The sequence below is a fragment of the Populus nigra genome, chromosome 7 (genome assembly GCF_951802175.1).
Source record: "Populus nigra chromosome 7, ddPopNigr1.1, whole genome shotgun sequence".
NCBI lineage: Eukaryota > Viridiplantae > Streptophyta > Magnoliopsida > Malpighiales > Salicaceae > Populus > Populus nigra.
The window spans coordinates 6,156,949-6,184,097 of record NC_084858.1 but is presented as its reverse complement, the minus strand read 5'-3'; the positions used below and the strand labels follow the sequence as shown (position 1 = coordinate 6,184,097).

Here is a 27,149-nt window from a genome sequence, read left to right as displayed (position 1 = left end):
CCCTCAACTGTTACAAGACCAGCAAAGCCATCTGCATTCACGAAAGGAAAATATGATGACAATCTTGAAGAAACCTATCCCAGACTTCCATTGCTAAAAGCTGGTCCCAAGATACTGTAGCAAAAATCTAGCAGATTTCACGAATCCATTTGTCAACAAATTCTGGTACTTGCTTGTTACAAATTCCACTCTGTTAATCTAGCTATGAAAAATGCACATTGTAGCTCCAGTCATAAACCAGACTAAGGGGAATGGAGAATAACCAGTAATACATCATCTACTCGAGCAAAATACTAATGGATCGCAACCTAATAATAACAAATATGCGCACCAAAAGAATCACCATTTCTCCCTACTGGTACAAAATTAGGATGTATGAAGCTCTATGCAATCAAGTTGGAGTAGCAGCTAAGAACTATGGCGATCTTTGCTTCTTGCTCATGTTGCTATCCCAGTGATCAAGCATAACAAGGTCATCGTCATCATCATGCTTTTGGGTTTTCTTGTTATTCCTTGTTTCATCAACATCACTTGACTGATCCACAGTGCTGCCATCAGAAAACTCTGATAGTTTTCTCTTCATTCCTGGACTCACAGTCCCATCTGAAATTTCTTTGACCTCAATATCTATCTCGGTGATCCCCAGTTTTGTTGGTAATGATTTTGATGTACTTGCACCATTTCCAATAGATGTTTTGCCATCCTTCTTCTCAGGAGGAGCTTGTGTCCATCCTGAAAGAACCATTCCATCGGGTTCTTTCTCTTCATCAAAATCTTCTCTGTGGGATTGAAGTATATGACAAATGTTAAGTAGCTCATCCAATATCAGAGCACATCATATCAAATCATCCCATGGCATCTTATATCAAAAGGAAAACCAAATATCCGTTAAGTATCTAATTGAAGGCCAGTAATTCCAAGAAGCATTATGTTTACTACCATTGAACTGGAAGGACACTAATCTTCAAAAAGAAAAGAAAACAAAGATATCATTGAATAAAAAGAACTTTTCCTGATCAGAACTCCAAAAGCTATGAAGAACAGCATCATTGAAGTAAAGACAAACCTATGCTTGATATGGATATTGCATGTGAACTCCTGTTGAAGATCCTCTACTGTGAGCACTGTTCCATCAGTGACTGGAGGAGGAAGCTCAGATAGTACCTAATGTAAGAGGGAGGAAAAGAAAATGATATAGAAAACCATATTAATTTGAATTTAAGTAATAACATTTCTGGAAAGAGCGCAAGAAAATACCTTTTCAAGGTTTGCCGTATAATTTGCTATCTCGTTTTCTTCAAGATCATCGCCAACTTCATAAAGAAGGGCTGTGGCATGCATAATCAGTGGGGAGTTCATACCAAGCTTGGCTTTAACTATCTTCTCAACAAAATCCCGCAGCTTTGAGCGATGAGTATTGATCTCTAGTGACAGTGGTGTCTGTTCCCCACCAGATCAAATGTGAGCAGAATGCATTCCTGGCTTGAAAAACATGCAAGGGAAATCCATGAAATAAGAAAAGAGAATTGGATGTACCTTAGAACAAACACAGCAGGACTTGTTCGGTTCAAAAGGTTCCACTGGCATAAGAAGCATCTTTTTAGATGGATGTTCTAGACAATATGTCATCCTGAAAAGGTGTTTCATTTGATTAGAACAAACCAGCTCCAACACACTAACAGTTATCGTTCAGAATCATGTCCTTATTTCTAGCAATAATACATTTTTAGCTTTGCTCTTTAAAACAAGGAACCTATAGTAAACAACTTATCCATTCAAGACAAAGACAAAGAAGCATACAATGATCAGTCAAAGGACTCATTTTAACCTTATTAATCTGGAAACGAGCAAGGGATCAACCTCAAACTTATCTTTCAACCATTTAAATAGAAAAGCTTTAAAGATATACAATCAGATCCCAGAAAAAACTTAGAGAAAATTGAGCCACACCTGTAACTTTCAGTATCCTTTTTCAACACCTTGATTGCTTCAATGACAATTAAACCAGCTACAATAGCATTTGTTGTGGCAACAGCATGTACAATATTGCCAGCAATACCTTTAGCTTCAAAAAGGCTGTGCAAAGGAATGTTAAATGAAGCAGCCCGAATATTTGCAGCAGCTGTTACAATTTCCACTGCTAGCTGATCATCTTTGTCAAAACTCAGGTTCCCAATCTCCTGCCAGTGAAAAGAAAACAAAAGGAAGATCATACAAAAGTCCAAGGATTTCATCAGTCACTTCTTTAAAAACAAGAGAACAACAAACCTTTCTTCTGTTAGTAAAAAACAGCTTCAACGCCTCAAGAAAAACTTTTGTATTTTCCATTAGGCACCATATGTCCTGTGGATTCTTTAGGCCCAAAGATGCCATGGCTGATGCCGATGAAAGATCATCAGTTTTATCAACATTTCCATTCTGTTGGGTCATTCTGTCAGGCAGGACATCCCTACAATAGATGGGCCTTGGCTTATTACGATTTTTCCATGTCTCTTCATTAGACAAAGCTCGTTCAATGTTATAGCCAAAAACATGATCATATATTCCTCTTCCATATTGCTCTAGGTCTTCATTTCCACTCCATTCAAATGCATCACCTGCGTGTTCAGGTGACCTGGCAGCATCATTAGAACGCACATTTAAATCATTATCCTGATTCTTGTCTCCAAATAATTTTGCAAAAAGCAGGTCCTTCGCCCAAACAACACAGTGAACAAACTGCAAGAAATTAAATTGAAAATTAAAAACATAGAAATTCCATCTTGCTAATTACATTAAGAGCCATCATGATAACCATTATCAATGATTTTCTGACCAAGAAACAACCTAATTTATGGCAGAGTAAAGTTTTAATTCAAATAACATATTGCCAAGAAATCCCATCTGTTAACAAAAACACTGATCTTCATAAACAGGAAGGAGCACCTCATCCCCAAGAAGAAGCAAAATCAAGAAAGATAATAACAACCAGAAGAAACATTAACAGTTCATCGTTTACCTTTGATGGAGTACTAGTAATTGTGCAGACAGGATAAGTCTTTGGGGCAGGTTTAGGTTGACACTCGTAGCACTCTGTTTTTCCCTTCACATGCACTGTAACCTGCCACCGAGAAATTACAATGACAAAAAAAAGAACATAGATCATCATGGTTCACAAAAACATTTAAACAAACAGTATAGGAACATCACCTTCCAGACATGGACAACTAGCAGGGAGAAGGAAAGAAGGGAGATGAAGGGATCAAAACAAAAAAGAAAAGAAAAGATGCAATTTAAAAACATGAAACAAATCAACACAAGTATATCAAATTTTCAGCTGCCAAAATAACTGTTCATTCATTCTACAAAAAAAAAAAAAAAAAGAGGAGGAAATGAGGCAAAAAAACTGCTCGAAAATTCAAATTATTAATCATCAGGCGTTATATTAGACTCGGTAATGAATGAAAACAAGCTATTGACAAAACAGTCTTTTCTATTCATTTTTATATTGGAAGGAGCTATTATACACAACAAAGGATCACCTGTCCTAGGAACCCAGTAGTTCCACTTTCAACCAGAGGAACTTCAGCAGCCAAGCAAAGGCGGTTCACATGTCGCCTTGCATCTAAGTTATCTAGTCCATTCAGAACGACATTAAATTGCTTGAAGAAGTCAACATTGAATTTAGAATCCTTCGCATTTGCATGGTAAGGGGTAATGTTTATGTGAGGCCTAAATCTTAACACAGCATCGCGAGCAACCTGGTCAAAACATTAATGTGAAATAAGATAAGAAATGAAATTGATCATTGCTGATCAATCAAACAATGAAAAACTGTTCATATAAACACTAACCTTTGCTTTAGACTGTCCAACATGTGATTGACGGAACAAAAATTGCCTATTGAGGTTGCTGACTTCTATAGTGTCCATGTCAATCTGCAGACAAATGCAAGCAAATGAATGCATCAGTGCTGCAATACTATGCAGGCCACAACATGAACTCTCCATGCCAATGCCCAACAGAATAAAAGTTCTTGCACAACCATGTCCTTTCCTCAACCTACACTATCTCCTTAATTTGGTACGCCAGTAATTCAATAAAGATTTTGCAACCTTTTGTGAAACAATGAATGCAAATTCAATATGTAAGTTTCGGCTAAAGTGAAAACTTCCTGGTGGGAAACCCCTCCTCTTGCTTTTAAGTAGTTTCCCATTACAAAGATTAGCTTGCTGATGATCATAACATACCCTTACAAATAAGTGCAACATATCTTCATTGGACCCACTTTGGTTCATACCATCACCACCTTCTTGGGCAACCTTTCATCATAAGCACCCGGCCACCACCATGCAACAATTGTCACTCCGAACAACAAAGATAACCAGATATAAAAACAATCCCAGCACCTCATAACTACATTCCCTACCATCCCCACCATCGCACATGTTAATAAACACCCTGCATTCATTTGATCAAAACCCTTCACTTCCAAATCCCCAGAAAACCACTGCAATCACCACTTCATATATACCCATCAATACTATGTTCACTCGTATCACAAATGCCGCATTTTATTACCACCACCCAACCGTTACTGGGAAAACATTCGCAACCTTATAATTAACCCAGTCAATAACATCCTCGCACTCATGACATCAAAACCACTACTTCCTTGAACAATAATGATTCAATTTCACGCACGTGTAATTTCATAAGTTTTGAAACAGTAAGAAATTCCACAAGTTGTTTCCTTACTGGAGTTTTTAAATTAATACAAGTTCAAGTAGTGTCAAACCCTAACTGCGCTCTTAAAAAAAAAACTCCAATAAACAAAAAAAATAACATCATATCATAACCCTAGAATACAAAAATGAAGGTTAATAACACATAATTAACAATTCAAACCCCCCAAAAAATACAAACTAGCTAAAAAACAAAAACAGAATCCCATGTCTAACAAAACCCACAAAATTAAAAAACAAAAATGAAAGAAACAAATATACACTCACTATATGAATATCTTGGAAGTCGGAAAGAGCAAGAGTCTTAAGTAACTCACAACCAATCCCACCTGCTCCAACCATAAGCACTTTCGCACCCTAAAAAGTAAAAAACACAAAACCCTTAATAAACTACACTTCAATTCACTAAAACAAAGAGAACCCATTAACGGTAAGCAAAGATAAAAAGTGGATTTGAAAGAATAGACAGTTTTAATTACCTTTATTACTTGTGAGTGTTGAAGAGAAGCCATTATTTTGGTTTTTGAAGAAGAAGGAAGAGACAAGAAAGAGTGTTAGAGAAGTTGAAATGTTTTTGTTAAGTGTTAAATAGTATTTATGGATTTTGTTATGTCAAGGAACACTGTAGGGGGGAGGGGGGGTGTGGGAAGAGAAGGGTATTGTGGGGAATCGAACACAAGACATGAAGGAAAGTGGAGGGAATCTTGGACTGCTAAATGAGCGCGTGACTAGTGTGCGAGTAAAAGGCGGCTTTAGACTAGCGCCAAGATGACGAGACTGTTAATTGACCAAAAGGCACTCGTTGACTAGTGATCTAGTTGCCATTCTTACCGTGGTAAAAATTGTTTTAAATTTATATTTTTGTTTGTAAATATAATAAAATAATTAATTTTAATAATATTATATTAAAATAATTTAAAAATAGAAAAAATAATAATTTAAAGCTAAAAAATTAAAAATTTTCAAAAATACATTCGGATTCCAATGCAAAACAAGGCTTTTATCCATTGAAGATTCCTTGTTAGATGATTTAGCTAGTATTTGATATTAATATTCGGATGATTTTTAAAATGTTTATTATATAAAAAAATTATAGTAAAAAAATATTTTAAAATTTTTTTAAATGCATGATCAACCATGCTCGTATTTAAATGTGTCTTATTAATATAAAATAAATTTTTAAGATAAAGAAAATTTAGTTATGATTGGTGGAAATACCATTTCAATGAAAAAAATAGTATATTTCTCATGGTTGAGTGAAAAAAAATTATAAAGTAATTGTTCAAACATCATGATCTATTTAAGACTTTAGTTACTGTAATTAGATTCAAAAATTCACCAACAGCTAAAAACACTATAGGATATGCAATCTGCATGATTTGATTCATGCATTTTGATATTGTTATTATTATTATTATTTTGTTAACATGGATGTCCGGGTCAGTTTGCGCGCACCTCGACTAATTTTATAAACTCTGAAGTTAACAATCATGTAAATATCTAGTGGCTATCTAATTATTTTTAATTATATGTGTGAGAATAATTAAATATGTCCATGTACATGGTTGTAGTGTAAATTAACATAATACATGCATCTTTAGTCCTGATTGATTAAGTTCTCGTACAATTATTCATCAATAATTTAAAACTTCATTTATTTATTTATTTTTATTGATGGAAAAAGATACTTGTCTTTTATAGTATTTATATGACTGGATTATTATAGATCATTTTTAACATAATTTTCACACCTCTAGATGTGTCCAAACTCATTAATGGACTCCAAGTCTTTAATTTTCATTTATAAATTTTATGTAGAATAAAATATATAATTATACATTGTATTAATTTAAAAGCATGTTATGAACCACTTTAAGTAATTATTTTTTAACAATTTTTTATTTCAATTTATAATTAAAGATGGCAATTTCTTTATCATATATCAATGCATGAAAAATAGCAAAAATACAATCTATGCTGAAATACAACAATAGATCCAACTTAAAAACAACTAATTCAAGGACAAAGGGGGCGTTATGCTATAAAGCTTATAGCATGGCTTTGATTGATTTTTCTATATTTTTTGCTATATAGGTTTTTATTTTCTAGTTTTTTTTTTTTATCTCTTCGAACTAAATGTGTTATTACAATTTGATTCGACCAAAGACAAGCATTTATAACCAATCAGAGGATCCATAAAAACATTATCGTACACGTGTCTATTCAACCGGTTCCCTTCCTCAAAAAGTGCATTGACAACACGGTGGATTATTTATAAGTCACCGTACCTTGTAAGTTCGAATCGGAGTGCAATTAGTTAAATGGAACATGGAAATGTTCTTCTACTTTTTTAAAAAAAAAAACTTGTCCCCGTGATAACTTTACATTGGTAATTCGATTGGTGAAAATGCGAGAAATCTTCTTATGAAAAAAATTAGGGGGGGATGGGGGCAAAAGAGAACGATTCGCTTTTGCTTTTAGGATATAGTTTTAAAGCCGAACGTAGCCCATGCTTCATTCGATCGTTCATGTGCTTGATTTATTTCAAACACCTAAACCTTGCAGGAGTAAAGTTAAAAATAAAAGCAATTGGTATGACAGGGAGAAAAAAAAAACAATGAGAGAATTAACTCGTTGTTGATTTTGTACTTAGTGGATCTGATTTTATGTAATCTAATAGCTTCGTGATGAATCAATATTTTTTTTATTTTTGTTGGGTAATAACTTAATATATCTAAGTTCAGCATCGCGTTAAACCTTAACATATATAGATCAGATGAGTTACCTAGAGATGCTATTTTTAAATTTGAAGAATCTTAGGCTCCATGATTAGACTGTGAGTCAAAAATATTTTATTTCCTGACAAGCCAAAGATATTTTTTCCTAATAATTCAGAGATACTTTGCTTCCACTTCAATATCTTCTTCTCGGAAAGAGATAAACCGCATGGGCTATAAAATGGACCAAGATATTTCTTAAATAAAGGTTCTCATTTTCCTCCACTCCTTATTGCATATCTATTTTTAGAATTCTTATATAAAATATGATTGTATTTTCTCTGAAATAATACTTATTAAAGTATTATAAAGTCCCCAAATTAACAAAAAAAAGACTTTTATAGGTATCATGTATTATTCATCAACCACCTTAGTTAGGGAGAATGGTTTATATCACCAGAACCATGAGATTAACTCACTATCCAAGATATCAGCTTCACCCTTAAGCTCATTGGATTTATACAAACCTTAATAGTGGCTCTGTCTGTGGGAAAATGATTAAAAAACCATTGTTTGTCTTTTCAAGAGTCGGGTTATAGACATCCTTAATCACCATTAAAGATAAATTATCAACGAACTATTGGAACGAGATGTATCACAGACTTTCTTACGGTCATTTACGCACTTTCTCCATCAGTGCGTCACACAATCCTTCTTTAAATAAGAAAGTCTATGCAGTAATTTTATCGCTCTAAATCAGATGAGGATTTCTTTCTACTTGCTCATGAGCTTAGTAAAGTGAAAAAACTTGGGTTATGCACATGTCAACTCCACAAACATGGGTAGAGCCTCAAGGTTTTAGAAAGCTTTCAATAAGTACAAGTGAAGTGTTGGTTCAAACCATACAATTTGAGAGTTTATTCGATGACCGCCTAGAAGATATTTATCGAAAAAACTTTATTCTCGCCCCTCTTAAGACTGAGACTATGATCTCAGCAGGAATGTTATTATAATTAATCACACCTCAAGGGAAAAATAAAAGTGTATTATGATCCATGATTAAAGATGTAAGTTTCTTATATATAAATTAAATTGTTCAAAGTAACAATGCTTTTTATTCTCCAGGTTCTTGTTAGGGAACAAGCCGCTTAACCTTTCAAGGATTGGATAGATTCACTCTCCCAAGTGTTATTGCACATTTACTTTAGAAAGAATCAACATCTCCCTAATGATATGGTATATTTTTATCTTGGAAAGGATTGACACGGTCTCTATAGTACAATCACATGTCTCTCTAAGGATATGATAAATATTGTCTCAGCAACAAGGATTGATACAGTCTTCCTAGGGCACAAGCTCCTCAGCCTTTCAAAGATAAGATGAATTCTTTCTTTCTAGTGTGATTACACACTTACTTTGAAAGAAATCAATGTCTCCCTGGTGCTATGACATATTTTACCTTGGAAGGGATTGGCATAGTCTCCCTAATATAGCCGCACATCTCTCCAAGTATGAGATAATGGACAATGCTTCTTAATAACTCATTACAGATACATCCGAACTAACAAGAGGACACATTTAAGAAAGATCTCTTCTCAGTTCTAAGAATGAGGCAGAACCCTATTAAGATTAGACAATTCAAAGCTAAAAAATAAAAAAATATTTAACTAAATATGGGTGTTAGACCCAGATAAAGACCCAGATAAAATCTCTACACAAAGACTTTATATCCATACAAATTAACATTTAGACAAGTGACTTCTATGAAAGAGAATTTTTATTAAATAAAGTATATTACAACAATCAACCCCGCAAGACCAAGGCATAAAAATAAATAATAACAACAATAATAATAAATATATATGTGTGTGTGCGCGCATATACATAAAAAAGAGTTTAATAATCTAGCTCAAGCTTTTCAGCTAGATACTCTCCATGTTGGGCAATAACGACCCCTTACTGATGGATCAATATGTTTTTTCTTTTTACCTGGATCATTTCTTCCAAAAAATGTAACCAAAGATAAGGTAATAACCTAGTACCTTTAGGTCTAACCAAGCGCTGAACCAAGATATATATGAGTTTGGGGAGCTGCCTGACCCAGCATCTCTAGGCTCAGTCCAACACTGAACTCATGTATATATGGGTCTGGTGAGCTACTCCACCCACAATCTTTAGGCTCAGTCGAGCGCTAAGCCTAAATATATAAAGGTTTCGCAAACTGTCAGACCCACCATCTCTAGGCTCAGCTAAGCATTAAACCTAAATATATATGAATATGGCGAGCTGCTAGACCCACCATCTTCGAGCTTAGCCAAGCATTGAGTTCAAGAATATATGAGTTTGACGAGCTGTCAGACCCGCCATCTTCGGACCCATGCTCCTTTTAACTATGAAGAATATTAGGCTCCATAATTAGATCATAATTTAGAGATATTTACTCCCTGACGAGTTAAATATATTTTATTCTGATAAGTTAGAGAATTTTTCTTACATTTTAACCCCTTATCTTAGGAAGAAAATAAGCTTCGTGAACTATAAAAGGGACAGGTTCTACTTTTTCTCTACTCTTTATTGCATATCTATTTTTTAGATTTTTTTTCTCTAAAAGATAATTACATTATCTATGAAACGATGTCATAAGAGAAGATTTTTTACAGATAACTGAGTGTTATTCATCTGCCAACTTAATCAAGAAGAATACTTTAAATCATTAGAACCGAAGGATTAATTTATTATCTAAAATGAGATTGACCTTTAAACCCATTAGATTCATTCGAACCTCAACATGTAATTTTAGAGAAAAAACACTTTTATTTGCACATATATATATATATATATATATATATATATATATATATATATATATATATATATATATATAACCACAATTTTTTTTTTTATGGACAATAAAGAAAATCTCTAAAACAAATTGCCTGTCATCACTGATATTAATATTCGAACCTAAAAATAACAAACCCCCTAGACAATTAAAATAATATTAATATTACGATTTCACTTTCATGTAAGAAAGGAGTGACAGCTCGGAAATGGATGGTGTTATTTCACCAATCCGTACGGTATCCGACGTGACCCCCGTTCCGCTCGGGCTTTCACTGACTTTGTTAAGAGTCGAGATGAAGGGAGGAAAACGAAGAGACCCCTCAAAACAAGTGGACCCACTGTCAAAACTAACCGACCCAACCGAGCCCATTTATATACTCACACAAGAGATCCAAAACGTACTATCCAATCCAAGTAATAAGATATCTCGAAATGGAGCAGCGGTAACCCAATACTGAATTCGATCACCCATTTCCCGACACCCAAACAATAGAATTCCCGTATTAGATTCCCACGCCCCACTCTACACTTTGCCCCTATTGTCCTGAACTGCTTACTAATCTGTTCCCACTAGACCCAAATCCACCGCTTTTAAACCTCCCATTGGTCAGCATCACGGAAACTTTTAAATTCCAGTACAAGCAGACTACACAGAAATAATTCTCTCCACTGACATTATTAAAGAACGTTTGAGAACTCAGATTATATTTTTAAAATATTTAATTTTTTTTATTAAAATTTAATATAATTTATATATTTTAGATTATTTTAATATGTTGATATTAAAAATAAATTTTATTATTAATATATATTTTAGTATAAAAAATCAATTAAAAAATAACTACTAATACAATACTAAATATATCCTGAAAAAAACACAAGAATAATAATAAAAAAAAACTCCTCAGTCCTCCCTTCTTTCTTCTTGTACGTTCATAGAGAGAGAACAAACTTGGTGAATTATCTTTAGTTTCCATGTAATCTCTTTATTAATCAAGCCAAAACGCAGTGGTTAGTCTCTTAATATCTCTTTAGGGTTTCTTTCATTCTTTGCATTCTCTGTTAGTTCTCTGCATGGTTTAAACCCCCGTCGTTTCATGAATTAATTTATGTCGTTTATGCTTTCTTCTCAATCTCAGCTCTCTAATGGAAGGTACACTGAACATTTTGCCTCTAAAACGCGCAGGTTCAAATGGTACTTTTCCTTCTCCCTCTCCATCCCTCTTCTTATTTATTTATTTTTCCAATTTTAAAATAATTATTTTTGGTTAACAGAGTCGCATGTAAAGGGAAATAAAAGGATGAAAGAGACGAAGGAAAAAGTAACTGATTACGCCAAGCCATTTGCAATTCGTGGTTTACTGGAGCGGTTAGATAGTGGGAGATATGGAAGTGTTACGGACGATATCCGATCACTTTTTTACCGGAGAGCTCAATTGATACATCCGTGTTTGGCTATGCATCCTACGCTGTCGAATGAGCCACGTGGTCGAGGGATGAGTTTCGGTGAGGAAAAGTGTAATGTGATTGATTTGGATGATGATGAGATTGAGGGTGGTGGTGATTCTGTTGGAAATGTCGCTGTGGGGAGAACGCCGGTTGTGGTTATTGACTCGGACGATGATGAGAGTAATGAGAATAGGATGGCTGGGCATTTTCAGGGGATTGTTTTGCCTAAGCTCGAGGGGCAATTTTCCACTGACGTTATGGTAAGTTTCAACAGCTTTTGTGATTCTGGGGATGTGCGTGTTTTGAAGTGCAATTAATTGTAAAATGTGGTTTAATGTATCACATGTGATAATTTGATATGTCTCTATTTACACGGGTGTCAAATCGTAGCTGCTGGTGTTGTTCATGCGCGTGGGACGTCATGCTGATGTGCTGCGCCCCTGCGGCGTTAAACTCTGGATTTTCATGAGCATGATCCAACATTTATCTTATTGTAGTGTCAAATCGTAGCTTCTGGTGTTGTTCATGCGCGTGGGACATGCATGCTGATGTGCTGCGCCCCTGCGGCATTAAACTCTGGATTTTCATGAGCATGATCCAACATTTATCTTATTGTATATGTTCTGTCAATGTGGTGAGGTAACTGTCCGCTTTAATATGAATGTGGGTGCTTTGTTGAATGCATTGTTATGAAATAGAACCTAGTTTTCAAATGAGTACTAGTTGCTTGGTGAAGTTATATCCAAACATTTGTATACAACAGCCTAACATGCAAACATATTTATGCATATAGTAACCTTTTTCTTTTCAAGTGAAAGGGCTCAGGACGGGGAGTGGGTTGAAAATCGAATACTTAGCTTATCACAGAGGATTCATTCAATCATCGACACAGTTTAAACCTGCATTGGTTTCTTACAAAGTTATCAGTATAGGCCCTGGAATGGTGATTCTAAATTCAAAATTGTGTATCATGAGCAGCGCCTTTATTTTCATTTTCAGAATCTTGTACAAGTACAGTTGCTTGCTCCAACGCCAATTCTGTCTTATGTCATATGTTAATTGTTATTTCTTCAGGTTAGTGACAATGTTGGTAGAAGAATTCAAGGAGAAGTAGCGAGCCTTACTGGTGAACCTGACTCCAAGAAAGATAAAGGTGTTTATGTTGGTGTAGAGAACGATGAAGTTGACACGGAGATCAAAGATGATAGTCTTCAGGTTAGTGACAATGTTGGTAGAAGAATTCAAGGAGAAGTAGCGAGCCTTACCGGTGAACCTGACTCCAAGAAAGATAAAGGTGTTTATGTTGGTGTAGAGGACGATGAAGTTGACGCAGGGATCAAAGATGATGGTCTTCAGGTTAGTGACAATGTTGGTAGAAGAATTCAAGGAGAAGTAGCGAGCCTTTCTGGTGAACCTGACTCCAAGAAAGATAAAGGTGTTTATGTTGGTGTAGAGGATGATGAAGTTGACGCGGAGATCAAAGATGATGGTCTTCAGGTTAGTGACAATGTTGGTAGAAGAATTCAAGGAGAAGTAGCGAGCCTTACTGGTGAACCTGAATCCAAGAAAGATAACGGTGTTTATGTTGTTGTAGAGGACGATGAAGTTGACGCGGAGATCAAAGATGATGGTCTTCAGGTTAGTGACAATGTTGGTAGAAGAATTCAAGGAGAAGTAGCAAGCCTTGCTGGTGAACCTGACTCCAAGAAAGATAAAGGTGTTTATGTTGGTGTAGAGGACGATGAAGTTGACACGGAGATCAAAGATGATGGTCTTCAGGTTAGTGACAATGTTGGTAGAAGAATTCAAGGAGAAGTAGCGAGCCTTACTGGTGAACCTGACTCCAAGAAAGATAAAGGTGTTTATGTTGGTGTAGAGGACGATGAAGTTGACACGGAGATCAAAGATGATGGTCTAGGAGATATCTGGAAAGAAATGTCATTTGCATTGGAATGTTCCAAGGTATATATATATATATATAAGATTAAAAAAAATTAAAGAAGCGTAGTTGATAAGAACTACCTTAATGTCCATCATGGTCTAAATGTGGCCCTGGCCGTGGTGGACACAACAAGTGCTGGTTAAATTTTCCAGTTGAATAATTATTTTTTTATTCATTAAGGCAGGTTTTGCGGATTCATTATTTGGTGATTAATTTTAAAGGCTTTGATTTCCTGGACCTCTGTCTTATTTTGAATTTTAATATCTTGGCGTGCTTCTTCATGCCTAACTTGTAACCAGGTTTCCTCCCCTTTTTCTTTATGTCTTTCTTTCTTTCTTTCATTTTTTGGAGTCCTCTGAATTCATTATTTATTGATAGAAGAAGGAGATGGTTTGTCTAAAGAAAGCAAGCAGAATAATTAGTCATGAAAAGAAACAAAAATATCAATGGCTAGTTGATTATGCTTCTAGGGACTATCATTACTTGACATCCAGTGGTGAAATGAAATTAATTATATTTTAGGAAGCTATGTTTTATTATTTCAGCACATGCTTTTTGAGCTTATTTTACTTGTATGCACCATTAGCCAAGGGATCATAAATGACTTTTTGATATTATTGCTTACACTGCTTGTTTAAGTTCCAGCATTTGAGTCTAGCATTCTGAGAGAATGAGAAAAACCCTATTTATAGTTGGTTTAAAGTCATTCCTTTTGTATTTCATTATGAATCTCCGGTGATTCTGGCAGGATGTTGTTGAAAATTCTCCATCTGATGAAAACATGGAAGAAGATGAAGATTACTGTGATCACTCTTTTGTCTTGAAGGATGATATTGGTTATGTTTGTCGCATATGTGGGGTTATTGAGAGAGCAATTGATACTATAATTGAAATCCAGTTTAATAAGGTAATGTTGGCAAATTGTTTTTGCATTTTTCTGGTGTAGGAATATACATAACAACAGATAATATGTAGATAACATACATGAAAATAAATGATGCTGTTTGCTGTTCCTGCTGCTATAAATTTCTTGATAATTTTTTTGTCATGGAGAAGAATATATCTAGAATTGGAATTTGGCATACACATTTCTGCAGAACTTTTGTACATGCTGGCCTCTCGTTTTTTTCCTAGTCATGCTTTATTGATATTATGTTACATGGTACAGTGTAATCCGAACTCTATTTACTGCAGTTTCTGCTGCTTTGGCCTTTTGTTTTCTAGCTAATTGTCCTTGTATGGAATTGTTTTCAATTTAATTAATAAATATTTCCTTGAATCTAGGTCAAAAGGAATACAAGGACTTACATCTCTGAATCCCGGAATGCCAAGGACAGAGATTCAAATGGGACGGTTGGAGCTGACTTGTTTGAAGAAGATTTGATGGTAACTGACATCCCTGCTCATCCAAGGCACATGAAGCAAATGAAACCTCATCAAGTGGAGGGTTTCAATTTTCTTCGCAATAATTTGGTGGCAGATAATCCAGGGGGGTGCATCCTGGCTCATGCTCCGGGATCTGGTAAGACATTTATGATAATCAGTTTTATGCAAAGTTTCCTAGCCAAATATCCACATGCAAAACCGCTAGTGGTGCTTCCAAAAGGAATATTACCTACATGGAAAAGGGAGTTTCAGATATGGCAAATCGAGGATATTCCACTGTATGATTTCTACTCTGTTAAAGCAGATAGTAGGCAGCAACAATTGGAGGTCTTGAAACAGTGGGTGGAGCAGAAGAGTATACTTTTCTTAGGGTACAAACAGTTCTCCTCTATTGTATGTGATGATGGGAAGAACCAAGTGTCAGTTACTTGCCAGGAGATATTGCTAAGAAGACCTTCAATTCTAATTTTGGATGAAGGCCATACTCCGAGGAATGAGAATACAGACGTGTTACAATCTCTAGCCAAAGTGCAGACACCTCGTAAAGTTGTGCTGTCTGGAACCCTCTACCAAAATCATGTCAAGGAGGTGTTCAATGTATTGAATCTAGTTCGTCCGAAGTTCTTGAGGATGGATACCCCCCGAGCTATTGTCAAGCGCATCTTGAGTAAAGTAAACATTCCAGGTGCAAGGAAGCAATTCAAAGCAGGTGTAGATGCAGCTTTCTATGACTTGGTAGAGCAAACCATACAGAAAGACCAAGATTTCAAAAGGAAGGTGACTGTTATACGAGATCTGCGTGAGATGACTAGCAAGGTTCTTCATTATTATAAAGGAGATTTCTTGGATGAGCTTCCAGGGCTGGTTGATTTCACTTTGATGCTGAACCTCAGTTCCAGACAGAAGCACGAGGTGAAAAAGTTGAAGAAGTTGGCAATGAAGTTCAAGAGAAGTTCTGTTGGGAGTGCTGTTTATCTACACCCAAAGTTGAACTCCTTCTCCAAGAACTCTGCCATAACTGATGATATGATGGATAACTTGCTAGAGACAGTAGATGTGAGAGATGGAGTCAAGGCGAAATTCTTTCTCTATATATTAAGCTTATGCGAGTCAGCTGGGGAGAAGCTCCTGGTTTTCAGCCAGTACCTCACACCGTTGAAGTTTTTAGAAAGACTTGTGATGAAAGTAAAGGGCTGGATTTTAGGAAAAGAAATCTTTTTGATCTCTGGTGAGTCAAGTTCTGATCATCGGGAGTGTTCCATGGAGCGTTTCAACAACTCCACGGATGCTAAAGTATTCTTTGGGTCCATTAAGGCATGTGGAGAAGGGATATCACTGGTGGGAGCATCTCGGATAATTATCTTAGATGTTCACCTTAATCCTTCAGTAACTCGCCAGGCGATAGGACGTGCATTCCGACCTGGGCAAACAAAGAAAGTGTATGCATATAGGTTGGTCGCTGCTGATTCACCTGAAGAGGAAGATCATACCACTTGCTTCAGGAAGGAAGCAATCGCAAAAATGTGGTTTGAATGGAATGAATACTGTGGTTACCAGGATTTTGAGGTGGGGACTGTTGAGTTGGATGACAGTGGAGATCGCTTCTTGGAAAGTCCGCTGGCGAGGGAAGATGTAAGGGTTTTGTATAAAAGGTCAGTGCACATTGGTAACTCTGTTAATTTTCCAGGAGCAAATCTCCATTATTTCTCCTCAGATTTTTCCTATATATGTTCCAGGTAGGACCTGGCGATGATAGGGTTGAAGCACTGGAGTAGGTGGAGATAAATTATTACTTCTGACTCAGAAACTGTACATACTTTCCTGGTCCATGGTCTTAAAGCAATGCAGACAGATATCTTAGAAGTTGAAAGCAAGATTGAAAAATAGATGCAAAGTTATCATTTCTGGGCTGTTTATTCCCAGCTTGTTTCACTTGTCTTTAGGTGGACGAACTTACTGCGCGCACCTCCAGAATTTTAGCCTTTGTAAATATTCATCATTTTTTTTCGTAGTTTTTCTGTTAAGTGATTGTAATCAGCTGAAGTATAGGATGCATGTCTTTGTGCTTGTAGCATTCAAAGGTTTTGCGCTCTTAATCAGCTTTGTGACTGATGACTGTACAGGGAATCATGGGGACGAGACAGGATGACAAATACGAATTTCTTGGTCTTTAATTATCTGGTTTAGCAATGTGTTCATCCACCAAAGGATCACAGGAATCGATATGATTAAGCCTTTCTTGAGCTGCTAACAGAAATTTCATGGAGTTCCTCCGTTTTATTCCCCCCATCTAGTGGATTTATGTTCCCTAAACTCACTTAGCAGAAACATGGTTCCCTTGTTCACCTAGCCTAGAGGCAACCATGCAAGTGAGCGTTACCAAAATCAAACAAAACATCATATTCGAACTTGTATACTAAACTCCACTAAATTATGAACTTGATTAACTTCAGCTCAATCGTTACCCACTATATTTAAGCTTATAAACATCATTAAAAAATCATCAAAACTTAACAAAAGGAATGGCCAAGGTCTTTGATCCTTTGTTGATTTGCCTTCCTTGGCATTTGCTCTCACTTTTTTCTTGGCTTGCTGATTTCAGGCTCTTGTCCTCTCACCAATGACATATAGTCAGCCTATGTACAAAAGCATCCAGTGCAGTATGTTTTACTTTACGTAGTATATATATAAAAAATAATTAATTGCAAGTAAAAAAAATAATTTAAAAAACCTGATTTCAACATGTCACCAAATATTCTCTAAAAAGGTGAGAAATCCCACCAAAAAAAAAGAAGAAGCCAATCCTGCTTTAAAATCACAACGTTCATAGGCTAAACTCTACTAAATTGTGAACTTGATTAACTTCAGCTCATGAATCGTTACCTACTACTATTTAAGCTTTAAATACATCATCTTGACAACAAGAATAGCAAAGGTCTGTGATCCTATTGCTGATTTCCCTCCTTAGTTGTGGGTCTATATCTTTTTTTCTTCTTTTTTTCAGGCTAGTCTTGTCCTCTCACCCCCTTCCCTTTTCAATCAAAAGCAGACCTCCACATTGAAAATGCGAGAGTGAAAAGGAATCACTTTCGACTACCCTTCAGTCCCTCTCAATGCTTTTTACTTTTAAGAAAGTCCAGTAAGGAAAAGGGAGGAAAGAAGTGAGAAATAAGTGAATCTTTTGTTTGGTTTTGTAAAGCAAACATAACAAAGCTATTTCCTTTGTACAAAACCCTTCCGTTTCTTTGAGTCTAAGTTTTGTCAAGGATGAAAATGGAAGCTGAAACTGAAGCTAGCAGCTCAGTTCCTGCAGATTCCAAGTCTGGTATGTGCTTATAACGATGCATTTCTGTATAGTTTCTTTAAGTTTATGACAATGATCGATGGTGTTTCTCATGTACCCTTGATTAATGCTAAAGCTCCCTCTTTTAATCTTTGTGGCTTCTTATGCTTGAAAAAATGGAGGTGGGTTTTGTTGTTTTTAATGGCTAAATGTTAATTGCAATTAATGGGGAATCATGTTTTTTCAAGAAATAGTTTTAGATCTTTTCCCCCAAGCTATCTGAAGAGGAATATTTAAATTTCTGCAATTTTGCGTCGGAGTAATTTTTCAAATCCGAGGAACACCGAGAACATTTTTTTGCCAGAAATGGGAAAAAAAGACGAACCTTTTCTTTTCTTTTGCGTCTTTTTATGCTACATGTATGACAAACATGGTCACGGTGATGTAAATTTATCATATGCACCGCACCCATGGTTCATGCTCATCAATTCTTATCTGTAGCTTCTTTTGTTAAAAAAAATGGAGGTGGGTTTGTTGTTGCTTTTTTCTCAAGGATAAAAGGTTTATTGCAATGGAAATTTATGTTTCCAATGGAAAAAAACAAGAACCTTTTAACTTTTTCTAATTTCTCAAATCAGAGAAACTTCAAGAACTCTTTTTTTCCCCTCCAAAAACAGAAAAAAAAAAAAAGAGGAAGAAGATCGAACCTTTCTTTTGTTGCTAACAATTCAGGGGGTTTTCTTGTTTTTTTTTTTTTTTTTTTTTTAACTTTCAGCGTGATTGAGAGTTTAGACTTGCTAGTGTCAATTCCAAAGACTACGGGATAAGGATAACTTGAACTTGTTAAGTAATTACTGAAAGAGACCTGAAAGCGGTCAATTTATGCTCTGCTTTTGGTTTTTAACGTTCAAAATGAGCAGAACAAAGTGTTTTCAGTAGTGTCTGTACTGTTCAATTGCTTTAATTTTGTCTGCAATTCCGATTGCTCACTTAATGTTTCTTCATAACTTCATATTGGTAACAGGAGGATATTCTGAAGTAGACGAAAGAAGGAAAATTCTGTCCGAAGGAGAGGAGAGATGCCGGGTAAAAGAGATTTGAAGCCGGAGAAGAAAGAAAAGAAGAAGCTAAGAAGAGGAAGCCAAAGAAAGATAAGAGGAAGCTGAAGAAGAGAAGAATGGGGCTTGTAAAAGTTTGCGACTCTTAAATTTTATTCAATTCAACAAAACTTATTAACATTTAGAAAAAAAGAGTAACATACAAATCCTAAGATTCTAACTAGAATAAGGATTATAACCCCCTAATAAAATATCCAACAATAATTAAATTAAACCCACTAAACAAACCTAAATAAAATCCAATAAACAAGGGTTGAGCTCTCCCTTGTCATCATAGATCATACAAACATGTTAAACATGTCTCGGCCTAATATCCTCACCAACTCTCCTGGGGTTGGAAAAACTTGACCCCGTCAAGTATAAATCAAAACTGCTCTAATAATGCTTCCAAAATAAGGATCAAGCTATTATGATGTCTCTTTGGTAATTCATGTATGGTATGATTCTGGTCGTCTAACTTATATACTAAGATTCATTAAAGTTTAACATCCCTGGTAAAAACAACTTGTGCATTCAAAGTAGTATTAATGTGTTTCTTTTGTGTCAAAGATAAGGATAATAGGGCAAGGATTTCAAAGGGATCATTAGAGATAAGCTATTGTGTTTTATATATAACAAGGTATTTCATGTCAAAAATAAAGATAATATCAAAGTTTAGTGGCAATTTAATAACATAACTATTTGATTCAATTATTTTCAACACTTCGAATGATCTAGCACTATTCACTTGCAATTTATGATTGGTTTTTAAAGGACATCGTTTAGGTCTAATATGTAACAAAATAATCTCCAACATTAAACACATCATGGTTCTTATGTAAATCAACTCAAAATTTATAATGATAATTACTTGCTTGAATTTATTTTGTGATTTCAACATTAATAATCTCCAAATATTATTGATCATTTATGACTTGTTTTCAAATCACATCGTTCAGGTTTAATATATATCATGAAATAATCTTCAACATTAAGTAAATCATGATACTTATATAAATTAACTCGAAATTTGTATTGATCATTACTTACTTGAATTTGTTTTATGATCTCAACATGCAAGTTATAAACTCTACACACAAAAAACTCAATTAAATCAGATATTTTAAAGTGAGAAGACATAGGAAAAAAATCTACAAGCTTCTTATGTTTGTAACTATAAACATACATGACTGGTGGTATGAAGTGGAACAAACATTATTTAAAACCTTAGTAGATATAGTTTAGACATAACCTAGTAAATTATGATTATCTTCATCTTTCTCATTATATGTCAGGGGTAAGGGATCAAGAAGCTCAACATGTTGCTCTAACATATGATGCGCTGGACATCAAGCATGGTGGGTGAAGAATCAGGAAGCTTGGAAGACTGCTCAAAATCTATGACAAGCTAGGTGTCAAGTATAGAGGTCAAGGAATTAGGGAACTCATAATAAAAATTATCTTTAAACTATCTCATCAATGCACTTACCTCTTCAGGCAACTCTACTAAAAAGTCTCTAAAAACTCCTACAACTAAATGAGGCACAACTGACTCATTTATAACTAAAGATTTGTTAACCATATTATGAGACACAACTAAATGAGACAGAACCTTATTTTTAAACTCTTTGGACCTATTATGTTAACCATATTTACCTTCTTAGGTTGTTCCATTAAAGAGTTTCTTGAAATTTCTTTTACAACTAAACTAGACATAATAGGTTATTCCTTAATCTCATTCTCAAACTCATCTAAACTCATTGTATTAAGTCCTTGTTCGTTCACATTCTTTTTTTTCTTGTTCTTATTGCTAGGTATTAGTGGTAATCCAATGAGTTTGATCTTTCTACCTTTTAAAAAAAAGAACATGAATTTGATCGACTAGAAATGATAATGTCTAAATCATATATTCATGACCTACCCAAAATGATATGTAAACCCCCAGGTAATATCCTTGGTAATAATAAAAGTCAATATTACAAAAAAAATGGGGAAAAATGATAAATTAAATTATAAGAATGATAATAGATTTGAGAATCTGAAATAAAATGTTTTGTACAGGTGTTAAAAGAAATAAAAAAGTAGTAAAATAAATAAATACATAAATGTGAATAAAATTTTAATAGAAGTGAATTGCACGGAATTGAAAGTACCAGTGTATAACTTGGTGAAATTCAAATTAGCTTAGGTTAAATTTGGTATAAATAGGCGTTAGGATTCAAGAAATTTTACCCGAAAATCATAAAAGTTACTATTAAAGGACATAGAAGGAATTTGTAAAAAGATTATGCATATAAATGTGTGTGCAAATGTAGAGGTGAACAGAAAAACTGAAAAATCGATTAAACCGAGAAAACTAGAAAAAAAAATAACTGAATAGAAAAAAAACCGATTAAAATTTTGAAAAAACCGGTCGGTTCGGTTCGGTTTCAGTTTATAAGCAAAAAACTGAAAAAACCAAATCGAACCGAAACCGGAAAAAACCGAGCCAAACCGGTTTGACCTAGTTTCGGTTTTTTTAAAAAAAAAAAATTCGGTTTGGTTACTTTTTTTGATAAAAACCGAACCGAATAAAAAATGATCACTCCTATGCAAATATGTGCGCGTGCGGGAAAGAATATAGAAAAACAAAAAACAAAACTTGATTTTTTCAAAAGAGAATGAGAAGCATTCGGCTAAGAGAAGGGAGAAATCAAAGCTAGGGAAAATTCCTCAATTTGAAAGTGTTAAAGCTTTGACTATTACTTGGTAAGGTTCCTTAATATTTTTAAATAAGATTCTTGAAGAATTCATACTTTAAATTGATTGAACTTTGTGAAATTAAAATTAAGGTTCTTTATAAATTTTAGAGAAAGTTGAAATTGATTGTAAAATTGTGTTAAGATTATTGAAGTGAGTAGAGAAAGCAATAAATTATGGTAATTGAAGCAAAGTTTTAGGTGTTCTCGAAGAAGGAATTTTTGGGCAAATAATAATAATAATAATAAAATTTAAGAATTTTGATAAGATGATGGGATTGTATAGATAAGAGATAAAATTAATGTTAAAGAGTAAATATAACATGAAATTTTTACGATTTTTTTAGTTTAAATTTCAGCCAAGAACAAATAAAATTAAAGAAATATTTTTTTTTTATTTGAATGGTGAAATGAATTTTGTTAGAATATGGGAATTTGAAGAATATGAAGAAAATTTACAAAATAAAGAAGGAAATTTTCATGTTTCTCTTTAAATCTAATTTGTTGACAAATGAAAGGATAAGAGGAAGGATTTCATTTATTGATTGTGTCAATATAGAAAGTAGAATAATGATATTAGTTAAAATTTGATATGAATGAATAAATTACCTGACGACTAAGTTCAAGTTGAAGTTCCCTGCTGGCAAAAACCGATTTTAGTTCAGTTTCGGAAAAACAGAGAAAATCAGAAAAAAATAACCGAAAAAACCCGAACTGTGAAAAAAACCGATTAAAATTTTAAAAAAACTAGTCAGTTTGGTTCGGTTTTATAAGCCTAAAACCGAAAAAAATGAACTGAACCGAACCGAAACTGAAACAAAAAAAAACCAAACCAAACCGGCAAAAAATCGAGCCAAACCGAAAAAACCGAGTCAAACCGAAAAAACCAAGCCAAACCGGTTTGAACCGATTTTTTTCCTAAAAAACCAAATCAAAACCGGTCAGTTTGAATTGGTTTCGGTTTTTTTTTTGAAATTTTTTTCGATTTGGTTATTTTTTTTATAAAAACCAAACCGAACTGAAAATGATCACCCCTACCTGCTGCGATGTTGGTCTAACAGTCTCTCTTGAATCGATAAATATATCACATCATTTCTTTTCGTATATACAATATATATGGAAAGTAGAATAATAATATTAGTTAAAGTTTGATATGAATGAATAAACTTGATTAAGGAATAAGAAAGAATACACACACTTGATCATTAAGGAGTGAGAAAGAATATATATCCTTTAATGTTCTTAGGTTGGCTTTGAATTATTGATCCTTGAGCGTGTTTTGTTAAATATTATTTAAAAATAAATGCATGCATGATAGGTTATCTTGAGTGGGGGGTTGTAAAGCTAACCTAGGTTAGCTTGCATTTTCATTCTAAGTTTTTTTATTTAACTTTGGTAATTTTTGCCAATTTTTTCTTTTGAAAGTCTGATTTTTCTCTTGATTTTTTATGGGTTTTTTTTTTAATTTCATTGTGTTGCATGGAATAATTTTCCCTTGAACTTTGTTATTTTTTTGGTTTTCTTTCTATTTGATTATTACGGTGATTGGTTAATAAAATTAACTCAGGGTTTTTTTAAAGGTTTTTTTTTTGTTATTTGTTTTGTTTGTTAGGTGCTTCTTTTGAATTTTTTTTATATTTGATATTGTGGATTGTGAGTTTATAAAATTAGACCGGGATGACTTGAATTTGCTTCTTTAGCATTATATTTTTATATTGTTTTTTCATTTTGAATATTAAGTTATTAGATCTAGAATTTTATAATTTTTTTTTTTGTGTATTGTTTTAGTTTTATATCATGAGTCATGCTTTGATAAATTTAACGGGTTATCATGCTTTGAATATTAATTTTTTACCCTGAGAAAATTTAGAAAGGCCGCAGCATACGGGTCACCTGTCTAGTTACAACTAAAACCTGACTGAAAAGTAAAAACAATAAAGAAGACTCTCTCGGCCAAATCTGGATGTTGCGGATTTTCCAGCATCTGATCTGCTGTGATGGATTCTGAACTGGTCGGTTGATCTTGCTGGTGGTGAAGAAGGGTCGTGGCTGTCTGTGATGAGACTGGTGGTTGAATGGGTATCTCTGGTTGAAGGGATAGATAGAAGGCTTCTTTCAAGTTGAAAGCTTGTAGCAGTGTGCTGTATAGCTCTGTATCCCAGCACTTTGTACCTTTCAGAATAACACCTGTAATTTATATTCATAACTGTGATTCCTATATCATTTGGAGGTACTGCTCGTCTTCTATGCAGTGTTTGAGGTAGCACTTGCATATTGCTGCATAAAAGGCTTTACATCTTTGCAGTGGATTTGGAAATTCTCATTTTGTATGTCAGAATCATTGGTCATACTCGATCAAGTTTTTCAACTGTCTTAGATTGCCTCATGTTGTAATTTAATATAAGAGATTCTTCTTTCGATGGGATTTTGCTGCAAATCCCTCTACCAATGAACACGTGAAGAAGGAAGGATAGTCAGGAATGTGATCATTCCTTTGTCATGAGGGATGATAATGGTTATGTTTGTCGCATTTGTGGAATTATTCATATGAGCATTTGTGGAATTATGTTTGTCGCATTTGAAAGGATCTTATGCTCGTGAGCCTAAAAATATCCAAGACAGAGAGTCTGCTGATCTTACTCCATTTGGTGCCAAACTCCTGGAAATAAGTTGATGGAGACTGAAATTTCTGCTCATCCGAAGCATAGGAAAAAAATGAAAGCCCATCAAGTGGAGGTCTTTGAGTTTCTCTGCAGCAATCTGTTGGCTGATGATCCAGGGGGCTGCATTTTAGCCCATGCTCCAGGTTCAGGGAAGACATTCATCGTCATCAGCTTTATAAAAAGCTTCCTAGCCAAGAATCCTGATGGCAGACCACTAGTCGTAATGCCTAAAGGAATCTTAGCTACCTGGAAGAAGGAATTTGAGACATGGCAAGTTGAGGATATCCCGTTAATTGATTTTTACTCATCAAAAGCAGATAAACGGTCTCGGCAACTGGATGTTTTGGAACAATGGGTAAAACAATGGAGCATCTTGTTTTTAGGTTATAAGCAGTTCTCCGTCATAGTGTCTGACAATGTGAGCAACAAGGTGGCTGCTGACTGGAAAGATGTACTGCTAAAGGTCCCCACCTTATTCTTGATGATGGTCATCTTCCAAGAAATGAGGAAATTGAGGTCCTTCAATGTCTTGTGCAAGTTCAAACCCCCCTGAAAGTGATACTTTCAGGAAAACTATACCAAAATCATGTCAAAGAGGTATTCAACATTCTGAACCTTGTTCGGCCGAAGTTTCTGAAGTTTAAAACTTGCCGAGAAATTGTTAATCGCATCATGAGCAGAGTGCAGATACCAAAAATGAGGAGTCATACTGGTACAGATTCAGCTTTCTTTGACTTGGTAGAGTACACACTACAGAATGATGAAGATCTCAGAACAAGAAAGGCTGCCATACAAAATCTCCGTGAGATGACCTGCAAAGTCCTTCATTTCTATAAAGGAGATTTCCTTGATGAGCTACCCGGGCTTGTTGATTTCACTGTTGTGCTAAATCTCAGTGCAAGACAGAAAAATGAAGTTCTGAGGTTAAAGAAGTTGAGTAAATTCAAGCAAACTTCTGTAGGAAGTGCTCTGTATATGCACCCAAAGCTAAAATGTTTTTTAGAGAAATATCCAGCAAGTGGAGAAAGAGGTTTAGCTGGTGATGATGTAAAGATAGATAATTAGATACAGTTCTGGATGAGTTGGGCTTGGAGCAAAACCGAAGTTTTTTCTCAATTTTCTGGGCCTCTGTGAGTCAACTGGTGAGAAGCTACTGGTTTTCAGTCAGTATATCGTGCCTCCGAGACTTTTGGAGAGATTGTCGGCAAAGATAAAGGGCTGGAGTCCTGGAAGAGCTCTTTATAATTACAGGTGACTCAAATGCGGAGAACAGGGAGAGGTGCATGGAGCGCTTTAATGGTTCCCCAGATGCCAAGGTCTTCTTTGGATCAATCAAAGCATGCGGAGAGGAATCTCCTTGGTTGTTGCATCACGAATTATGATATTAGATGTTCATCCCAACCCACCGGTAAACCGTCAGGCAATAGGGCGTGCATTCCGGCCAGGTCGGGAGAAGAAAGTTTATGCGTATAGATTGGTAGCTTCAGATTCACCTGAGGAGCAAGACCGCTTATCATGCTGCAAAAAGGAGTTGATTTCGTAAATGTGGTTTAAGTGGAATGACTATTGTTGAGATCAAGAGTTTGAAGCAAAGACTGTCGATGTGAATGAGTATGACGATGTGTTCTTCGAGAGTCCAGGACTCAGGGAAGATTTGAAGGTTTTGTACAAAAGGTCAGTGTATTTATATTCTCTTCATCAAGATTCATCATATTATAACACTTCATTTTGTACCAATATTGATGCATGCAATAATAATTTCAGGTAAGTTCTTGGCGAAGGACGCAAAAACCACTGGTATAGATGTAGACAGCTCATTTTCCATCTCACACATTCAAGTTCCTTCCTTGAGAGTTTAATTACCAATCCTCATTCTACGTAGGAAACTAATGTGGAGAGTGGGAAACATGGTGAGTTGGTAGAAGACGCAGTAGATTTGATTACCATCAAGTCACCGTGGCTCAGAATGATCTGCCTTCTATGCACATTAGTTTCCTTGAAAGACAGCACATTAGTTTCCTCGAAAGACAGAGGACTGGTAATTGAACTCCCTAGTAAAGGAATTTGATGTCCGAGGTGGAAATTATATTTCTGACTGATTCTGGCCGGTCTTATTTTGTTCCAAGAAGCTGTAAGCCAGGATCTTTAACTTCGTATATTTTGCTCACTGAAACTTGTAGTGCCACGGATAGTTACTTTCTCTTTGCTGTTGCTATACCAACCAAGTTTATGGGAACACCTATTTTAACTAGAAAAAAGTAAAGAATATATACTGGATTTTCACAAGGCCTGGTGATGAATTTGTT

At 35.0% G+C, this 27,149-nt stretch overlaps 2 protein-coding genes, 1 long non-coding RNA gene and 1 pseudogene across 3 annotated transcripts; 3 read left to right on the top strand and 1 right to left on the bottom strand.

Moving 5' to 3' along the window:
* Positions 1 to 64: 64 nt before the first annotated feature.
* LOC133699871 (SUMO-activating enzyme subunit 2-like) lies at positions 65 to 5,360 on the bottom strand. Its single transcript, XM_062123375.1, has 11 exons — positions 5,204 to 5,360; positions 4,992 to 5,081; positions 3,834 to 3,917; positions 3,522 to 3,740; positions 2,999 to 3,100; positions 2,269 to 2,718; positions 1,951 to 2,180; positions 1,537 to 1,630; positions 1,258 to 1,440; positions 1,067 to 1,164; positions 65 to 779 (listed from the first exon to the last, which is right to left on the bottom strand). Exons 1-11 carry the CDS (start codon positions 5,234 to 5,236, stop codon positions 416 to 418), a joined length of 1,947 nt encoding a protein of 648 aa, XP_061979359.1. The 5' UTR covers positions 5,237 to 5,360; the 3' UTR covers positions 65 to 415.
* Positions 5,361 to 11,176: 5,816 nt separating this feature from the next.
* Positions 11,177 to 17,239, top strand: LOC133698421 (protein CHROMATIN REMODELING 35-like). Its single transcript, XM_062121331.1, has 7 exons — positions 11,177 to 11,296; positions 11,425 to 11,480; positions 11,561 to 11,994; positions 12,809 to 13,696; positions 14,425 to 14,583; positions 14,961 to 16,714; positions 16,799 to 17,239. Exons 2-7 carry the CDS (start codon positions 11,432 to 11,434, stop codon positions 16,800 to 16,802), a joined length of 3,288 nt encoding a protein of 1,095 aa, XP_061977315.1. The 5' UTR covers positions 11,177 to 11,296; positions 11,425 to 11,431; the 3' UTR covers positions 16,803 to 17,239.
* An 852-nt stretch (positions 17,240 to 18,091) lies between these two features.
* LOC133699182 (uncharacterized) lies at positions 18,092 to 19,949 on the top strand. The gene is made up of 2 exons (XR_009843244.1): positions 18,092 to 18,387; positions 19,370 to 19,949. It is a non-coding gene; the product is annotated as an uncharacterized LOC133699182 (long non-coding RNA).
* Positions 19,950 to 24,238: 4,289 nt separating this feature from the next.
* On the top strand, positions 24,239 to 26,611 carry LOC133699428 (protein CHROMATIN REMODELING 35-like; annotated as a pseudogene).
* Positions 26,612 to 27,149: the final 538 nt, after the last annotated feature.

What these genes read in the sequence shown, in the direction of transcription:
- LOC133699871 (XM_062123375.1), bottom strand. Translation starts at nt 5,236, where the DNA reads ATGGCTTCTCTTCAACACTCACAAGTAATAAAG. An exon ending in TTTTTACTAACAGAAGAAAG is followed by an intron (nt 2,181 to 2,268) that starts GTTTGTTGTTCT and finishes TTTCACTGGCAG; the next exon opens with GAGATTGGGAACCTGAGTTT. An exon ending in CCTGCTGTGTTTGTTCTAAG is followed by an intron (nt 1,441 to 1,536) that starts GTACATCCAATT and finishes GGTGGGGAACAG; the next exon opens with ACACCACTGTCACTAGAGAT.
- LOC133698421 (XM_062121331.1), top strand. Translation starts at nt 11,432, where the DNA reads ATGGAAGGTACACTGAACATTTTGCCTCTAAAACGCGCAGGTTCAAAT. An exon ending in AAAACGCGCAGGTTCAAATG is followed by an intron (nt 11,481 to 11,560) that starts GTACTTTTCCTT and finishes TTTGGTTAACAG; the next exon opens with AGTCGCATGTAAAGGGAAAT. An exon ending in TTGCATTGGAATGTTCCAAG is followed by an intron (nt 13,697 to 14,424) that starts GTATATATATAT and finishes TGATTCTGGCAG; the next exon opens with GATGTTGTTGAAAATTCTCC.